At 35.6% G+C, this 18,050-nt stretch overlaps 1 protein-coding gene across 3 annotated transcripts in view; it reads right to left on the bottom strand.

The window, feature by feature from the left end:
* The window catches only part of AKAP6 (A-kinase anchoring protein 6), a 621,223-nt gene that overhangs the window by 94,633 nt on the left and 508,540 nt on the right, over window positions 1–18,050 (bottom strand). For all 3 annotated transcript variants that reach the window (XM_032179906.2, XM_058429369.1, XM_032179908.2), the window contains exons 11-12: window positions 3,288–3,434; window positions 22–246 (exon numbers count right to left, since the gene is read on the bottom strand). In XM_032179906.2, coding sequence (XP_032035797.1) covers window positions 22–246; window positions 3,288–3,434 — 372 coding nt within the window. The remainder of the gene's footprint in view (window positions 1–21; window positions 247–3,287; window positions 3,435–18,050) is intronic.

Genomic DNA, 18,050 nt, shown 5'->3' with positions numbered 1-18,050 from the left:
CTTTGATTGTTTTTTTATTACCTTAAAGTATTGCAGTTGTTTCTCAGTATTCATTGTTCCTTCCTTTTCTTGTCTCAGACAGGAATTGAAGATGAAAAGCTCTGTATCTCTTAGCCACCCTTTCAGTTCTTTGATCCTGACCTCCAGCTGCCTTACCAGGCTTCCGCTTTCAGGAGAGAGCAGGTCACGTGGACTTGACCCACTGTGCCCTGCCATTGTGTCCTGGATCTTCTCTCCTAGGGTTTTCTAATACATCAGATTAAAAAACAAAAAATAAAACAAACGAACAAAAAAAAAACCCATGAACAACAGAAAAACAAAAACATAGATTAGCTTAGGTACCAAAAACACATCACAGTTTTGTTGGTAACGAAAGCCACCTGGAAGTGTCCATCTATACCTGCCACCTCACTACTGACATTCAGTTCAGATTAGGTTGTTGTTCCATTTAGTATTCGAATTCTCAGTGCAAGTTGTTCTGAGTACCAGCGGATACTTAAGAATACCTCATTCACTTACTTTCCTTTAATAGAAAGGAGATTTGGCCCATAGTTCGCAACATAAAAATTCATTTGAATTTTTTGGTCACAGAGAAAAATTCATTTGAATTATCATGATAGGAGTTTATGGTAAAAAATTCTCCACATAAAATGTCCAGGAGATATAAGTTTAATAAATATACTAAAGGGGCCAAGAGTAGATCAAGCATGGAGAATTAAATTCCATTTTTTTGTTTTGTGACATGTTCCCGAAACCATATAACTAAAGGGTTTTAAGAAAAGGAAGCCTCCTTGGTGATGCTGTTGATTTTACCTGACTTGGAAATTGTTCAATCCCACAATTCTTTCCATTTTGCATTTCTGGATGCTGGACTTTCTAATACCGAATATGTGTTAAAATAATCCCCAATTCACTACACTAGAAGCCTACTTAAATTAGCCACTATGGCAGGAGAGTGTTGTCAGGGAGGGCTCTTTTCTTTTCTTCTTTTTGGTGGAAAGTAGTCCCAATCAATAGGATTTAAATCTATAATGACGAATTAAACCTACAAAAATACGCTTTAAAACACAAATAAAATTAAGTCAACAAACATTCATCTGGTGTGTAGTGTTCTGTAAATAGTATCTTTAGGAGATTGTAGCAGAAAAATAGCCTTTCTTGGCAACACCCTTGTATTTTCATGGTGAAAATATTGATAATTTGAAGACCCTCAGTGGAATCCAGATTTAGCTATTGTTTTTACGCTGTAACAAAAGTAGCAGCAGGAGGTGAAATCAATGCCCTTGGAGGGTAGGGTCACAAAAAAGAATTTATTGCCACTTTTTTGTTCTGGAACAGTTTGCAATCATAAATTCTTCATAAACAGAATACTTCAGAGAATGGTCCGTCTTCATAAATATACGACAGAGGACATCAATTTCATTTAATTCACAATTTGTGTCAGCACAGCAGATGCCAATGCCTGCCTTGATAGGGTTGTTTAATATGCAATTGAGACAGAGTAATATGCAGCACAGGGGACAAAATTTCACAGATTAAACCATTTCATTCTAATGTATTTCCATTCCACACTGTTCACCTTAGATGAAAGTAATATTAAAAACCATATCCCTCTATTTTACTATTGTTAGAAGTTAAAATCCTTGTCTTTAATTTTTTTATGCCAATTAAAATGTAATCATGCCAATTAAAACAGTATGCCTGGTGGTGTTAGTGTGGTACAGGATTTTAAAAAATCTTCCCTCACCCTAGTCTCTCACTGCAAACCTGCATGTTGTATTTGAATGATATTTTTTGTCAAAATGGCAACTATTTTTAAAGTCTCTGATTCATAAAGGATAGCTAAATATTATTTCTTTTTTCAATATAATGTTGACTTAAAATTCTGTTGAGGAAGCAATACACGTGACATAACTTAAACAATTTTCTAAAAATATTATTGTTATTTATCAAATTACCAATGGATATATTAAAATGCAATGTAAACAGACTTATCGCTACTTTATCAAGCACATAAAGTTGCCATTCTTATCTATGTAGTAAACAACCTTTTAAAATGTCATACACTAACCACATTTCTCCTGTCTGAGATCAATGAATGCTGCAGAATTCGGCAGGTTTTGATTTAAGTCACCGTATTATAAAGTGAAAGCCATTAATTATTATTAAAAGGCAACAATACGTTAGATGAAAAACTTTTAACATTTTAAGTTACTTTGCACAACTGCAGAGTGTAGTGAATTTAAATGAGAAACAAGGACTGCAGTTTTTTAATCTCCTAGATTAGGCATGGCATAAACAGAATACTGGCATTCCTCCAAATCATCAAGGTACATGAAGAGCTTTTTATTCAAAATATTTTTGGAGTATTATTTATCTAAACATTTTTTTAAAAGGTAGAAAAATGGAAGGCATGCAAAATTATGCTCCATAACTGACATTGCCCATACTTGGCTGTTATAATTAATTATTTAGGTAATTGACAAATATAGCTTACCCTTGATTTGAAGTGAAGGCAATTTAGGAGAGAAGCTGATGAAAAAATACAGTTTAACTTTTCTCTCAGCTGTCTTCCAACAAAAGGACAGTACTGTCTCCTGCACGGTGCCATCCTGGTCTCTGGGTAACAGAATCTCTATATTGCCTTTTTGCCAGATTCTTGCATCTCAGTCTTTGGCTGAGACCCAGCCCATCATTGCGTGAAATGAATTACATGAAACTTTTTTTTTTTTTTTTGGCTTTTGTTAAAAGTGAGCTGGAAATTGAGGCACAAAACACAGGCTGATTCAATTCTGCAATTCAGATTTGGGTCAAATTTGCATCTTTGTTTTGGTGGCTTTAGTGTGACTTGAAAGCTGTAGTGACAACTCCACTTTTCATCTTAAGGGTATAGTAAATAGTTAAACAGTAGATGTCTCTTACATGTACCTTCAGAATAAATTCTATTAACATTCATTCAAGCATGACAGTCAGTATATATCAGATATACTGTATTATAGTTGACTTGGTGCATACCCATAATACATGGCATATTTTACTTACTTTTTCAGGTATTAAAGAACCAAAATTATTAAAATCTGAGAGGAGACAAGCTCAGAAAAAAAAAATCAACAGAAGAGGAAAAGAAGTGTCTTTCCCATAATAGCATGAATAGCTTGTTTGAAATGTAGGTAGTGAATTGAAAGAGAGAGATATTTGTGCCTCAAATTAGAAATCAGACAGATAGAGTACTTCACTACGCAAAAAATGTACACATAACCTACAAACAGTAATAAAAATGCAAATACCCCAAGCAGTTCCCATTTTTCATTAATTGAATCCACTTTTTCAAGGAGATCATTTGGTAGTAAAACGCCACCTTTCTTCAAAGCTTCAACCTTACTAAGCAGCTCCGTCTTTTTCAGGTGTCTGATGGACATTTCCACACTGTATCGCTAAAATGAAAAGAGAAAAAGAGATACCATTAGGGAGATAGGTGTTCTTAGAAAATCATTGAACACAGAATTTGTGATGCTTATGAGCATTAAAAGTTTTTGTTCCCAACAAAATTTATGGGGAGGCTAAACCTAAGTACTTTGAGTAGATGAAGAATATTGCTGAATATATTATACACACACACACACACACACACACAGTTATTACATTTAGTTGACTAAGATTTGTTTCTTAAACTCAAGTTTACCACATATTTGATCTTTAAAATATTCCAAATAGGACAATAACTGGTCTAGGAGGGTTTAATATTACAGTTAATTTTGGCCATTATTCGGCTCCAGAGTGCTGTCCATATCTCATCTCTGCCCCTAAAGGACCAGTCTCAAAGTGAAAGAAATAAAATTATTCATAAAGATTATGTAAGTTATCTGAATTCTCAGTTAACATTTTGTTTTCATTTTCTTTTCCTTAAAAACTCTGTGTGGGCTTGGAGAAAAGGTACATATAGAGAGAAAAAGGAAAGCCAACATTTTAGGAATAGTCACAAATCTATGCTTCCTTATTGATTACTGTAAAATATCCCCCAAATCATAGTTGACAATAGAACCCTCTCCCCCAGTATGTATTATATTCTAACAAACTACCAAGAGAGTCTCTCCTAAAAGATGTTTTGCTGGAGAAAATGTAGGTGCTATTTAATATGACAGTTACTATGGTGATTCTCTTCAAATAACTCTATTTGGATAACTCCATAGTTAGTCCTATATTATGGATAGCCATAAATGACTATGACTGTACTTTATAAATGTACATGTAAAAACACCTCTGAGTAGAAAATCTAGATTCTGGTTAAAATATTAAACATATTTTACATTTTCAGCACATTTCCAAGATATAATAGCAGTTTTAAAACTTTTTTCTTTCAGGCACCAAATTTAGGTCACTGAGTTCCATGGTAGTATTTTGTTCCTTTGCCCTAAATGACCAAGGGTGCCCTAAGATAAGCACCTTTATCAGAGTTAATAAGAAAAACTTTTCTCTGGGCAAATAAATAAATCAGTACGTTCAAATGTTCCCCAAGCACTTGGGTGATTTCACTCACCTTGAAAACATGATATTATATAAGATCCCAAACAAAAATACAATTGGAAGCAGATTAAAGGAAAAGAAGGTATGAAATCACTGTTTTGGTTGATAGATCTTCAGCATTTGCGTGCATATGTTTGCATACTTTTAGTTTCATATTTTAATCTTTCGTTTACACTAAACATGCACATCACTTGTATTATGTAAACTTCTCCAAATGTTAGTCATTTGTGGATCACAGAACAAAATGTTTTAAATGAGGTGATTTAAAGCATTTCATATTATTAATGAATGTTGATCAGGGTGTCAGAGTATCCAAAATTACATGAATATGCATAGTGGAGAAAATCAAGGGTTGCTTTAGAGCACTTTTAGAATTTGGCCTGTGATACAGGAGAAATTCTGATTGCGTTTTCTAATGCAAGGCAATTACCAGGACCATGTTACTCCAGCACTTAGGAAACACGCTGTCCACTGGAATTTTCTGGATTCAATATTCAGAAGTATTCTAGAAACCTAGATAGTGTTTTATTTGTCAGAGTGATGATTGGAGGAGAGGACAATCTGCTTTATGTAATCAGGTTCCCATCTAAAATGATATAGCTGACAAAGATTTACATAATTAATTTGGTAAGATTTCCACATAATATTGGGGGAACCAGTATTTCAGGCAGGCAGAAAAATCTTATTCAAATATTCTACTTATGCCACATGGTATTACTCATTGACAGAGAGAGTCCTCTGGCTGTGCCACTTGGGAATGGTCTCTACCAGTTATCCCTTTAACTTGTGACAAGCTCATCCCCCCTCTTCACCCCAACTTTAAACAGCTCTCACACAGCAGATCAGTCAAGAAAGGAAACAGCTTAGATGTGTCCCATAAAAATGATAGTCTTACACAAATAAAAATATAAAAAGCAATTAATTTAATTTTAGATGTAATAAACCAATCTTCTCTGTCAAATGTGTATAAGTAGTCACTGCAATAGCTATTATAAAAGGTTATTACATTTAAAAGAAACTTGTCTTTATGTATGCTCTCGGTCTTTGTCACCATATAGCCAACTGTCTAAACAGCTTGATGAAAGATGTGATTGATGGACAATGCCTTCAAACTATAATATAAAAGCTAAGAGTATCTAGTTAATTGTTAGATGTATTGATATACGAATGAAAGGTACTAAAATGTTATATAATTTAAGGTGAAAATATTTATTTTAATTTTTGAAGCACATTGAAGGTTAAATCTAACATGTTTAGGGGCTCAAGCTGTATGTGTAATAATGTCAGGAGCTTATATTTTTGTTGATGCTAGTATGTTTTTGCTCTTCTGTCTCTTAATATCTTTTCAGAAGCATTAGACTCAGAAAATCAACTGCCAGCTCTATCAGTTTTCGGTCATCCTATCAAGTGGGGCTACTTTATCCTGTGGTGAGAAGATAATTTAATCTTCATATTCATTCCACCCACAGCAGTAAGTGAGCAGAGGCTGCCCCATTGTGTCCTGTAGTCTGGGGATGTTATGATATAGACTACTCTTCAATAGGCAAAAATGAGATTAGCAAAGTTAAAGTCAGAAAGCTTTTCTTGAGTGCTAAGGTAAATAAGCATCCAGTATTTAATTTCCCCACAGCACCTGCTGTGGGCCTCTCTGTCTAGTTAAAAATAAAATATACTCTCTTGAAAGGCCATATTTACATTATTAAGTGTATTTGCTTGGCCAATTCAATTTTGACTAATGAAGCCTCCTAATAGATATGTGAATGATCTAAATTAAAAACACAGGACAGTACTATTCTAAATGCCATCCCTGTGTATATAAAAATAAAGAAAAACTTTAAAAAAAGGAGTTAAAAATAACTACAAACTCTAGCCCACCATTTTAACTAAGAACTAAAGAAGTTGTAGAAAATTCTTATTGAGTACTTACTATTAGCACAAATGCTAAAACTGAATTATAAAACAAAGCCAGCAAAAACAGGAATTTCTGAAATAAATATACTTAGAAATGCATGAAGACTTGATTGAGATAACTTTTTTGACAGTTATGCTAAAGGCTTCCCCGCCACACTGAAGTCCCCCTCCTTTTTTTTTGTTAGAAATCACACCGAAAATTCTGCCCAAATGGAGACTGGAACAATGCCTTGAAACAGTGTTAATTGTCACCATGGAAACCAGAAGAATAAGCCATTTTGAAACTGGTATAGAAGGCACACATTGAGCAACTCAAGCATTTTTCTGCCTCCCTCAATGTTAAGGAACAAGATGCCTTGTCACTGTGAGGTCAGAGAAAGAAAACATCATGAAAGGGTTGTAGATGCTCACTGTCTGGTAAATAAAAAAAATAAAAAGTAAACTATATACAGCTAATGCTATAAGACTCTACCGAGTGAATCTTTTTGAAATAGAAGGATCATCAAAAGATGGCCAGGATTGGGGGATGGCTTCCACCTAAGCAAAACTTGAGGGCTATATTATGTGAACCTTGCCCCCAAAGCTCCCTGGGAATTCTGCTGTTGTAATAAAACTTCAGAAGAGGAAAGAAAAAAGGCAGCATGATGGAATTCAAAATAATGCTCTAAAAGCACACAGAGAGATTAAGACATCCATTGTAAGACTTTTGTATGGTGCTTCTGTTGGTTATGCTGAAAAGAGACCAGACATTGCTGAACAGAGAGTGAAGCTTTGGCTGCGAGAAACACACAAATTAAACTAAAGACATTTCTTGATTATTAGAATAGGGCTGTTGTATTCTGTGTCATCAGGGTTTGAGCATTTACATCTTACACCATATTACTTTTAACTGAGCTTCAGTTGACTTTGTATTAGGAAAAGTTAAAACAAGGAAAATGATCTAGTTATTAGAATGACAGGATTGAATGTCTTTCCTGGTACAAATATAATGCCACAAACACCTGTTTATCCAGCAAGATTCCCTTTCCCATATATGCATGATTGACTGATAGATATGATAGATACATAGATAGATAGATAGATAGATAGATAGATAGATAGATAGATAGATAGATAGATAGAATACACTGAGAAAATAAAATATATCTTACTTAGTCTATCAGTAAGAAAGCAAATGCTAGGAACATACCAAAACACCAAACTATTGGCAAAATAATGTGTGAAAATATGCATTTTTTCAAAAAAAAAAAAATTCCAGAGATGTGTCTATTTACAACTCTCACGTGTTTTCTGGCTAGTGTTTGCCCTCCTCATTCGAGGCTTCATGGTGGCCCCTCAGCAAGTCCATGCCTAATGCCATTCAGTGGTGAACAAAGAGTCTTTTTATATAAAAGTCCAGCGTCCAAGCTCAGCTGTACATGCAGAGTGCAGGAATCTGCTAGAGGCCAGTGTTGCCTTTGCAGCAGCTCTTGTGCTGCCCCCCTTTTCAGAAGACTTGTGTGTAGCATCTCACAATGCATATGACGCTGCACATGGAGTCAGTACCACCAACACTTCAAGAAGATGTTCAAAATTGAAGAAAAGGGTTCAAGCCCAAGACAAATAATAGTCGTTATTTCTTGCAAACTCCTTGTATTTTACCATTAGAATTTATGGTGAGTAATTGCATAGAGAAATTATAAAGACTCCTACAATTGTCCTTGTAAATTAATAATAGGTTGTCCTGATTGGGATAAATTTGCTGCCGAGCCTTTGGAAAAATTAAAAAGTGCAATGTCATTTAAAATTGCCAGAACTCGCACAGCAAATTACACCTGAGGTTAAGAATTGAGTTTTCCCCCTCTTCTAGCTTATTCCATTTGCATGATCTGGAAATCACATTACACTGGCCATGTACTGTTAATTGGACATAGATTGCATTATCTTTAATATAAATCAAACTACAAATATTAAAATGAATTGCAAATTCCCTAATAGAGGATCATAAAACAATCTTTTTTAAAATATCTCCCATTAATAATTTAATTCCAATTATATCACTCAGAAAACTTAAGTAGGAGACCTGGCAACTTATTTCTCCAATCATTTCTTTTAAATAACAAATATCTAAGCCTTTAAAAATAAATGTAGCTAGACTCTAGTCTAAGTGACTTCTAAGTCACTGTTATAGAACAAAAATAAAAACACCAATAACTGAAAACTTTCATGTCAATTTCATATAAAATACTGCATAAGGACGCCAAGTCTACCTGTCTCCTTTCTTTCCTACCCATGTCAACAGTGAGAAAAAAGTCTCCTATAGGTAAAATTTAGTAAGTTTAAGAACTATTTTGACCATACCCTGTAAAATTATAATGTTGATTATTATTTTTCTATTTACTTTTTAAAATGGTTCTCTATCCCCTTAGATATTTCTATAAATTTGATATCTTTCTGAAGCCTTTGTATGGGCTTTAATGAGTTTATATTAAATATTTAATACTGTTTAGGGCATATCCACTACTACCAAAAACAGTCATATTCCCAGCAGTCCCACTGTTTCAGGCAGAGGACTTGATTGATCCTCCTAGCCTGAATTGAGTAGAATGAAAAGAAGCAGTTGGAAAATAGCTGCAATCATTTAATGCAGATGACCTCTGACAGCCTCGCAGCTCTTCTATCTGAACAGAAATTTGCATGGGGTCTCTGTGCAGAGGAACAATGTAACCTAAATGGTAGACAATCTTTATTCTAATGAAGTGGGTGTCAAGGTCAATGTAAAACTGCAATGATAAATGGTGCACCACTAGGCAAGAGAAGTTGCATAGGCATTGTAGTGCTTTCACATTAATTGAAGACTGAAATGCACTGCGTGAAAAGCACAAGCCTCTCTTTTCACCATAATGTGTTAATGCGCCAATACCAAAATGATTTCTTCAAGATGTTTGCCTGTTGACATGTATCTTACTGCAAAAATAACACAAATATAAAATTATGGCAAAAAATGGACATTTTTAGAATTTAATGTTTTCCTGGAATCGAATTACAAAAATTAAACAAAACGCTCCCAAATGATGTCCTGACACCTAATGTAATTCCTTTGATCCCTTTTTCTTTTCTTTTTCTATTTAGACCTGTCTTTAATTAGTTTTAACCAAGCAACCTTTTACAGAACCCTTCATTTGGGTACTTTCATGTTGAGCAAACTGTAAAAGAAGACTGAGGAGAGGAGAATCACTCAAATATTATTTTTTCCCCTCACTTCTAAGTTTTCTGCTTAGTCTGCAGTAAAGATCTTCAGGTGTTGTTTGTCCTGAATGAAAATGTAATGAAAAGTCTATGGTGTGTAAAAGAAAATAACTATTTACTAGTGTGGGAACTGGAAAACCTTAATCTGGTTGTTGGAAATTGCCAAAATGACTGCACAGAAATAATTACACCATGACTTCAATTGGTCTAGCAATTTTGTGGCAGTCAATATTTTTCATCCCATAAAAATAAGGATAGTAAGCTGCTTTTTAAAAATCCTGATCTACTTAAGCCTGTAAAAGGGACATTGTTTGCTAATACACTCATTAGCAACCAAGCACTTTAACTTCATCAATTAAACAGGAAATGGAGTTGCATCATTTAGTTTCATAATTTGCTAAAATACTGATAAGAGCATATTATTAACCATTCTGAAAACATTTCCAGGCTCAACTCATAATACCTTATAAACTGCATTTTTATGGTTGATATTTTTTTCAGATTCTGGTAAACTCTATGATATAGCTACATTTCCAACACTACACTTCCTGTTACAAATAGATTTTAATAAAGCAATTACAGTTATAATAGTCAGGAATGGTCTGTAGGTGTGCAGTCTTGGTGACAGAAGGCTATTAATATCCTTTACTATAAAATAAATGATATTGCTAGTCTGCAACTCTGATGTAAAAACAAATTGTCTCAAATGGAAATCAACATTCCTGAAATGGTAATTCAGAGAAAAAAAAATCCAACATGAAGGAGGATAGTGAAAAAGAAAAAAAAAAAGTTACTGATGAAACTGTTTAAAAAACTGTACAGCTTCATCTGTGTGTGATTTGTCAGGTCTGAAGCTTTGACGTGCCCAAGGGGCAGACCCCAGCGGGGAGTAGGCTGCCGAGCTAAATAGCTGTGAAAGAAGTCTTAATGTAGGATGGAATTCAAACTAACCTTGACATGACCTCGGGAAAAATATGCAAAAAGTAAAATGAATGCTCTCTGCAAGATACATCCTAATTTTGTGGTAGAGCTGGTTAGTTTTACAAACATAACTGAGACCTTAAAAGAAAAATAGAAAGCTAGTAAAAGGGGAAAAGTTTAGAATTCAGGCAAAAAACGTAAGCAGGCATGTGTTACTGTGAAGGCATGTGAACCATTTGGAACGAATCCAAATAAAAACCCACACCGAACAATATTGTTGTCAGCCTGTCTATTCAGGAAAATTGTTTTTTTTTTTTTTTTAGGTTGAATATAAATGACACAAAGCCAAGATTACATCATTGCATTACAAAGTCTGTTGTGGCTTTTAGCTGAACAAGCCCCACGGATCTATTGGTTTAGGACAGTAATTCAGTAAGGAGGTTTTAATGTGCTATTTTTTCCTCCAGTGTCAATAAAAAATACAGAAATTTAAGGGAGAAATATCCCATGTGCTCTCTAGTCTATTTCTTGCTTTTGATCTGTATTTGATAACCTGAACTCCAGTTTTAGTTGATGCATTCAGTCCTGATTTGACTCTATTACAAATTTTGCCTGTTTTGAAATGATCAGCTTAGTAGGAAGGCATTTGCTCTAACTCCTTAGCCAAGAACTGGCTAACTCACTGGATATATGGAAATTTTAATTGAGTGTCAACTTGTGTAGAAATTCAATCCTATTACCTTCTCAATGCAATTTTGTAGCAATACCACTTATTTACTACACTACTAACCAGATTTTAAACATAATTAAATTGCTAAGAACATACACCCAAAATCTAATGGCTTAAATCCCCTCACCAAGGATGTGAATTCCTGGATCAGGTGTATGTGCTTCCATTAGATTTTCATAAGCATAAAGTGAGCAGATGGATGCAATCATTTAGAAGCACAGAGAGTTTTACTGAGGACCTGTTGAACAACCAGATGTAAAGATCATTGTTTAATGGATGTTATGCCATAGGTCTCTTCTTTGGTCCATTCTTATTAAATATTTTATTAATGACATAGATAAAGAAAATATGAATATGGCATATTGATCAGATTGGCAGATTATACTAATGTCACTGATCAATAAAGTATAATATATATTTTAGCTCAGAGATCATAAACTCAAATACCTAAATGTAGCAGTATGCTAGTAAACTGATTCTCTAAGGAAAAAAAAGAAGAAGAAGAAGGAGAAGAAAAAAAGACCTGATTTGCAGTGTTCGTTGATTTCCCTGGTGTAAATACTCCCACTGTGGCTGATTCCAATCTACCAATGGTGATTGCTGCTGGTAAAATTCCTGAATATTTAACAATATGCTCTCATAAGTCAGTATTAGTCAGCTCCAACACCTCACTACCAGGCAGATGATATTAAGGAATTGAGTAGGGCAAGGATAAATCCTCTTCTCTCTTTCATATTCTAACTATTGCTACTGTTGTAAAAAAGAGGACTATTTTTTTAAAATAAAATAAAGACAATGCATAAATGTGACTATTACTAATATCTAATATCAGTAAGAGATAAGCAGGTATAGTGTGAACCATGGAGGATGGGAGAGCACATGCCTCATCTAAAAGGGGCAACCCTTAACTCAGCTCTGCCAACTGTTACCCTGTGGAAATGTGGCTTCAACATGGGTTCAGTATGGCAAGACATATACATTTTAAAGCCTACACACACACACACACACACACACACACACACACACATATATATATTATGTGAAGTCTCAAAATTGTTATATGTTGCATTAAAACTTTTTAACACTACACAGACCAAACTATGTCTCTGGATATGAATCTGCAGGCAACTCCTTTATAATGTCTATTTCAGATGATAATAGACTCTAAAAGGAACAAAACATGCTGCCATAATGAGTTAAATCTAAGAAGGAGAAATGACAAATGTAAAGTCAGACAGAGTTAATAACCACCCCATTTCACCCCACTACCCCCACTCCAAAACAATAAAAAGTTTTAAACTGCATAAAGAATGGAGGTGACGAGGCTTCACTTGCCTTTAGGTTCCCAATGTGAGTCAACAGACAAAGGAAGGTAGATGTAAATTTTTAAAAAAGTGAGATAGGAGAGTTCCCTTGACCCCTTCATAAGACTTGTGATAGAGCTGTGGCTTGTTTACTCGGCCACCTGCACTTAAACCCCTTGCAGGAGAGGGGAGCACGCAGGTGAGTGGTTGCAGGAGCCAGGGCAAGTGATTTTGGGTGCCAGCAGGAAAAAACCCTGCACTGGCCCGCGGCAGCGTCTAGGGGTTGCCCATAACCTCTGGAGCCTCAGAGGGCACATGTTACAAACAATGCTCTTTTAGCATTTGCCATCCATGGATGGTGTTAAACAGCTTAGCGAAGAGTCAGCGTGATAGCCTTTTTGGGTTCCCACACCCGGTGCATCCTGAATTCTTGTCCAGCATCCAGGAAGAATTAGGTCACACAAATGGATTGAAAGGTGATGTATGCGGAAGATTTTACTGAGTGATGGAAGTGGCTCTCAGTGGGATGGGGAGCTGGGAAGGGGATGAAGTGGGAAGATAATCTTTCCCTAGAGTTTGGCCATCCCTGGCTGAACTCCTCTCTGACTGTCCGCAGCCAGCCGAACCCCTCTTGACATTCAGATGCTTCTTCTCTTCTCTCCTTCTCTGCTGCACTGCTCTGCTCTGCCAGTGGAGCTTGGGGTTTTTATGGGTACAGGGTAGGGGGCGTGGTGGGCCAGGGTGGTTTTGGAAAAGGCAACATTCGGGCAGGAAAACAGGAATGCATGTTCTCATTTAGGGCTGCGGTTCCAGGCTTGAGGGTGGAGCCCTTGCCAGGGACCCTGCCCTCTTCTACCCAATATTTCCCTGCTTCCTGTCCATATTGAAAGGAAATATGATTTTGGATTGAATTAAGACAAACACAGGGTTAAAAAAAGAAAGGTAATGGATATATTAGTTTGACTGTGATTTGCTAGGCCCCAACCTTGTACTGCTTGCATTCCATTTTCCAAAAGAGACCTAGACAATGTATTAAATGTTCCCAAAAAAGCACTTCAGTAAGGGAGAAGATTCAATACTTCCCCAAGGGTCAAGCTGTTGAATGAGCTAAAGGTATTCAGCTAAGAGGGCAAATAAAAGTTAGAGGTGAAAGAAGAGAGGAAGGACATGTTAGCAGACTTTGAATTTTTAGAGGACTTTCGCATAAAAAATATTAATTTGTTCCATCTGACCTCAGAGGTCAGACTGGGGGTCAAGGCTGAAGCTTGAGTAGGAACACAGCATGAGAGATAGTGAGTTCCCATTCATCAGAGGTGTTCAGGCAGAGATGAGAAGTCTACCTGGCTGGGATATATTATGGGCAAATGAAGCATTGAATGAGGATTGGCCTGGAAGATAGAGCCTAAAGTTCCTCTCTATTTTAGAAAGTTGAGCTTCTTTGCATCCACATTCATAAGATCAGCCATAACAATTACATTATCCCAGGTAAAAGAAATGCCAAGACTGAAAATCACCAAGTTAAGAAGAAGGTGTCACTCGCTGGAACAAGATTCAGAAACAAGATTCTCATGCAGAAAAACCTGAGAGAACAACAATGGAGCAAAGACACAACTACATAAAATGTAAGCTGTATAATCTAAACTAAGATGGGCTATAGAGAACCAAAAGAAAGGGCAGGGTTAACTGAAAATTCTAAAACTGTCTTCAATCTATCCTACTTTAGAGAGGTGTTTCACTGAATCTGAGGTACAGAATGAAACATTTCAAGTCTTTTTATCTGATAAATATAGGCGACTTCTACTATAGAATTTATGTGGTTAGGTTCATATTTCAACAACGTCCTTCCTGTAAATTTTTTTAAAAGACATAAACTTCAAGATAAATATCACCCTCAAAAATTTCCTTCATCAATACAGACTTTCTTCAGTAGATATCGAAGATGTGCATTATAACCCTTGCTACCAGCAGCATGGGCATAATTGCAATTTCTCCTCCATGCTATGAAACTTCAGGGTTGTGCTATATTACATTGAAAATCTACACATCTCAAAGGGTTTTCTGTGCATTCCAATGCACCTTAGTGACGATGTGGATCGTTGCCATAATACATCATGATCACTCTAATTATGGTTTCATTATGATGCACCATATCAGGGCTGTTGTAATGTCATGTCAGCACATAGTAAAAATAGTTATGCAATTATGTAATATCTGTTAGAGTATGCAATGTAGGAAGGAAAAAAGACTTGAGGCACAGCAATTAATGTAATGGAACTCAGTTTTCTCCTTTAAAAAAGGTTTCCAATGTAAAAGTTTCATTTATTTTGTTTTCCATTTCCCGACCTAAACGAACACCTCTAAACACAGCTATTTTCTGTTGAATTTGGCACTGCTACATAATTTTTTAAAGTTTTTTTTGAGACAGGTTCTTGCTGTGTTGCCCAGGCTGGAGTGCAGTTGGCTATTCACAGGCATGATGAGCACACACTATAGCCTTGAACTCCTGGGCTCAAGTAATCCACTTGCCTCAGCCTCCTACATAGCTGGGACTACAGGTGCATGCCACTGCACTCAGCACGACTACTTAATTTAGAATTTTCTAATAACACAAAATAAGAAGAAAAGGAAAAGAAAAATCTTTGATTCTAGCTGTTCTCCAAACATAACAAAAGAAAACATTTACCTAATATGTGCTATAAGAAATCCAATAACAAGTTAAGTGTAGTAAATCAAAGTCCACTGAAGAATTAACATTATGCAAACTTCAAACACAACAGTCACATTCTTCTATCTTGCATGACCTCTTGTGTGGACATACCACTATTTGCCTTACCCCCTAAAACTTGACTGACCATCTATCTCCTAAATTAACTATGATAATGAAATGAGATAAAACAATGATATGCATATTTACATCCCTAAGCTACTAAAACCATAAATATTCACTTGCCTTTAGTCTAGCTGCTAAAATATACCCAAATATCTATAAAAACAGAAATGTTATTTGCCTTGTAAATTTGAAGAATAAACTTTAAAAGATGGTGGCTATGCCTTCTTTAGTTGACCACAGAGTATCTTGAATATTTGAGACCTTCAGAAAGCCTTGAGTCAGTGAATAGTTTCTCAAACTAAGTGATGTATGAATTGCTGTTTGTTGTTTTAATATACAATCAAATGAGAATTTATATATCATAGGTTACCACATATCTTTATAGCTGAATTACAGGCCTGTTCAGTGCAAGTATTTATAATGAAAATGCTGAAGAAGCCTGAACTATGGATGTGTATGGCTGTGCAGCAGCAGCAGCAGCCATTTCAAATATAGATTTATTTTTAGCATTAGGAGGTACTAAGTTTGTTTAAATCTGGACTTTTTTTTCCTACAATTGCAAGTAATGTTAATAGCACACTGTAAATGTGAAGGCTAAGTGTGCAATGTCAAAATAGACTGGATCTCTCTGAAAATTGGAAATTCAGGCTTTTCAAACATAATCCAGATGTTTGGCTTTTATTCGGATTTCAAGAAAGAGGGAACTAATATGATATAAAATTCATACATGCATATTTCATTAGTGCCTTTTGTATCACTGAATTAAACATTCTGAAACGTGCTTTTCCCAAATCACATAGTTTTAAACCAAAGCAGTTGCCAAGATGCTTCATACCTCAAAAATAATGCCAAATTAATTTCATAAGGAAGAAACTATATATTTCTTATGTTAACTCTGTTGATATTTCCTCAAAGAGATATCTTGCTTTCTCTTTGAGGATAAGAAGAAAAATGAGAAGTAGAACACTATAGCCATTGTAGTTTATCAAAAAGGTGTTGCTGCAGAACATGGTGGCTTTTGAAATCTATGAGAATCAGTTGCCTAAATAAAGGCTGAATGTATTATCGCCCTTATTGTCATCATCAAAAAACTATCTTTTCAAGTTTCGTGCAAATGGGCATTCCCCAGGGACTAAGGACTCCAGCACTAAGAAGCTGCACCCAGAATTTACCATGTGATGGTAGGTGTTAAGACAGAGCTGATCAAAGCATTTCCAAGGTTGCCTGTTCCCAAAACACAATGCAAGTGCCATTATACCTTTATGTATTCACATTGTGACTTTTTTTTTTGCAGAGTATTTTTAACTATCAAAGGGTTTTCACATCTATAATCTTAACAGATCCATAATGCTATGGAGTTTTTCTTGGTGACTGCTCAAATCCCTGTATAGTGAAAATATCTGATTTCTTATGCTACTTTTTAAGAATATCTCTGGTGCCTTCACTTCAGATGAGGATAGGTATGGTTTCAGAATTAGATTATAAGCTTCTACAAGGGACTGTAGGAGGTCAGAGACCACATGTTATTCACTCTTTACCCACTGTAATTCTTAGCATTATGGTTTAAATGTAGGAGGTTGTTGGAAAATATTTATTCATTTGAATTTCTCCCAAAAGAAAGTCCAGGCAGATATAGAGAGCTGTTGAAATATATGCCAGATACAGTGTTAGTACACAGAAATGAGTACAGTGTGATTGCTTTATCTTTGAGCTTCATTTTCTGTGAAAAACTTATTTGGTGAAACATCCAATACAGAAATATTATTCTCAATTTTCAGACAGAAGCCACGAACAAAGTTAATCGTTTATCATGGCCATGAATGGTTAACACAAGAAAAGCTTCTGTGAAAACCTACCAAAGAAAAGAGGAAGGTGGCAGTAGTTCTTTGAATATTTTAAGGGCACCTTTTATGAGGCAGTGTTTTCTCACAGCAAGAACAGTTGATCAGAATGCGAAAGGCTAAGTCTAATTTCTAGTTCCGATACCAGTATGCTACAGACTTAAAAACCTTTCTGTTCTACCCATCCCCTGACCCCTTGGGCCTTTTTGTTTCTTTTGGGTACCTACCCGTATTTGTCAGAAAAATATTTTGACAAAATAAATTTTAGAGATTTTAGGCTTTAAGGCTTAAACACTGCTGCTGCAGCCTCAGAAAGCTTGACTGTCATTTCAATGGATTGTTCTTTTTTTTGTTGTTCTCCTATGGCAAGCCCGTGGGGAAAGTTAGTAATATTAATTCTGTCTTACACATTAAAAATTGATACATAGAAGCTAAGTGACTTGCCCAAGGTCAGTAAGATTGTACTAAAATCCACAAATAGAATTTCAGGAGGAATTTCAGCTTAGCTTGGTAAGCCATACTACCGCTCTTGAAAATACATCTTTAGATCTCAGTCCAGAAGTCTGAAGAAATTGGTGGGCCCTAAGAGTATAATGTAAATAAAGTCAAGAATGCCATTCAAAGTGACATTGGAGTGGCCAACACATACTTAAGAACCCTACTCTTGTAGCCTCTTTAGCCAGATTCATTTGGCGTAGGTTCATCCTCAAAAACCCAACAGATTTTTAATAGCCTGAGGTTGAGGCTAAAAGGGCAGATAG

Source organism: Hylobates moloch, unplaced genomic scaffold (assembly GCF_009828535.3).
Source record: "Hylobates moloch isolate HMO894 unplaced genomic scaffold, HMol_V3 SCAFFOLD_16, whole genome shotgun sequence".
Classification (NCBI taxonomy): domain Eukaryota; kingdom Metazoa; phylum Chordata; class Mammalia; order Primates; family Hylobatidae; genus Hylobates; species Hylobates moloch.
This window is presented reverse-complemented; position numbering and strand designations above follow the sequence as displayed.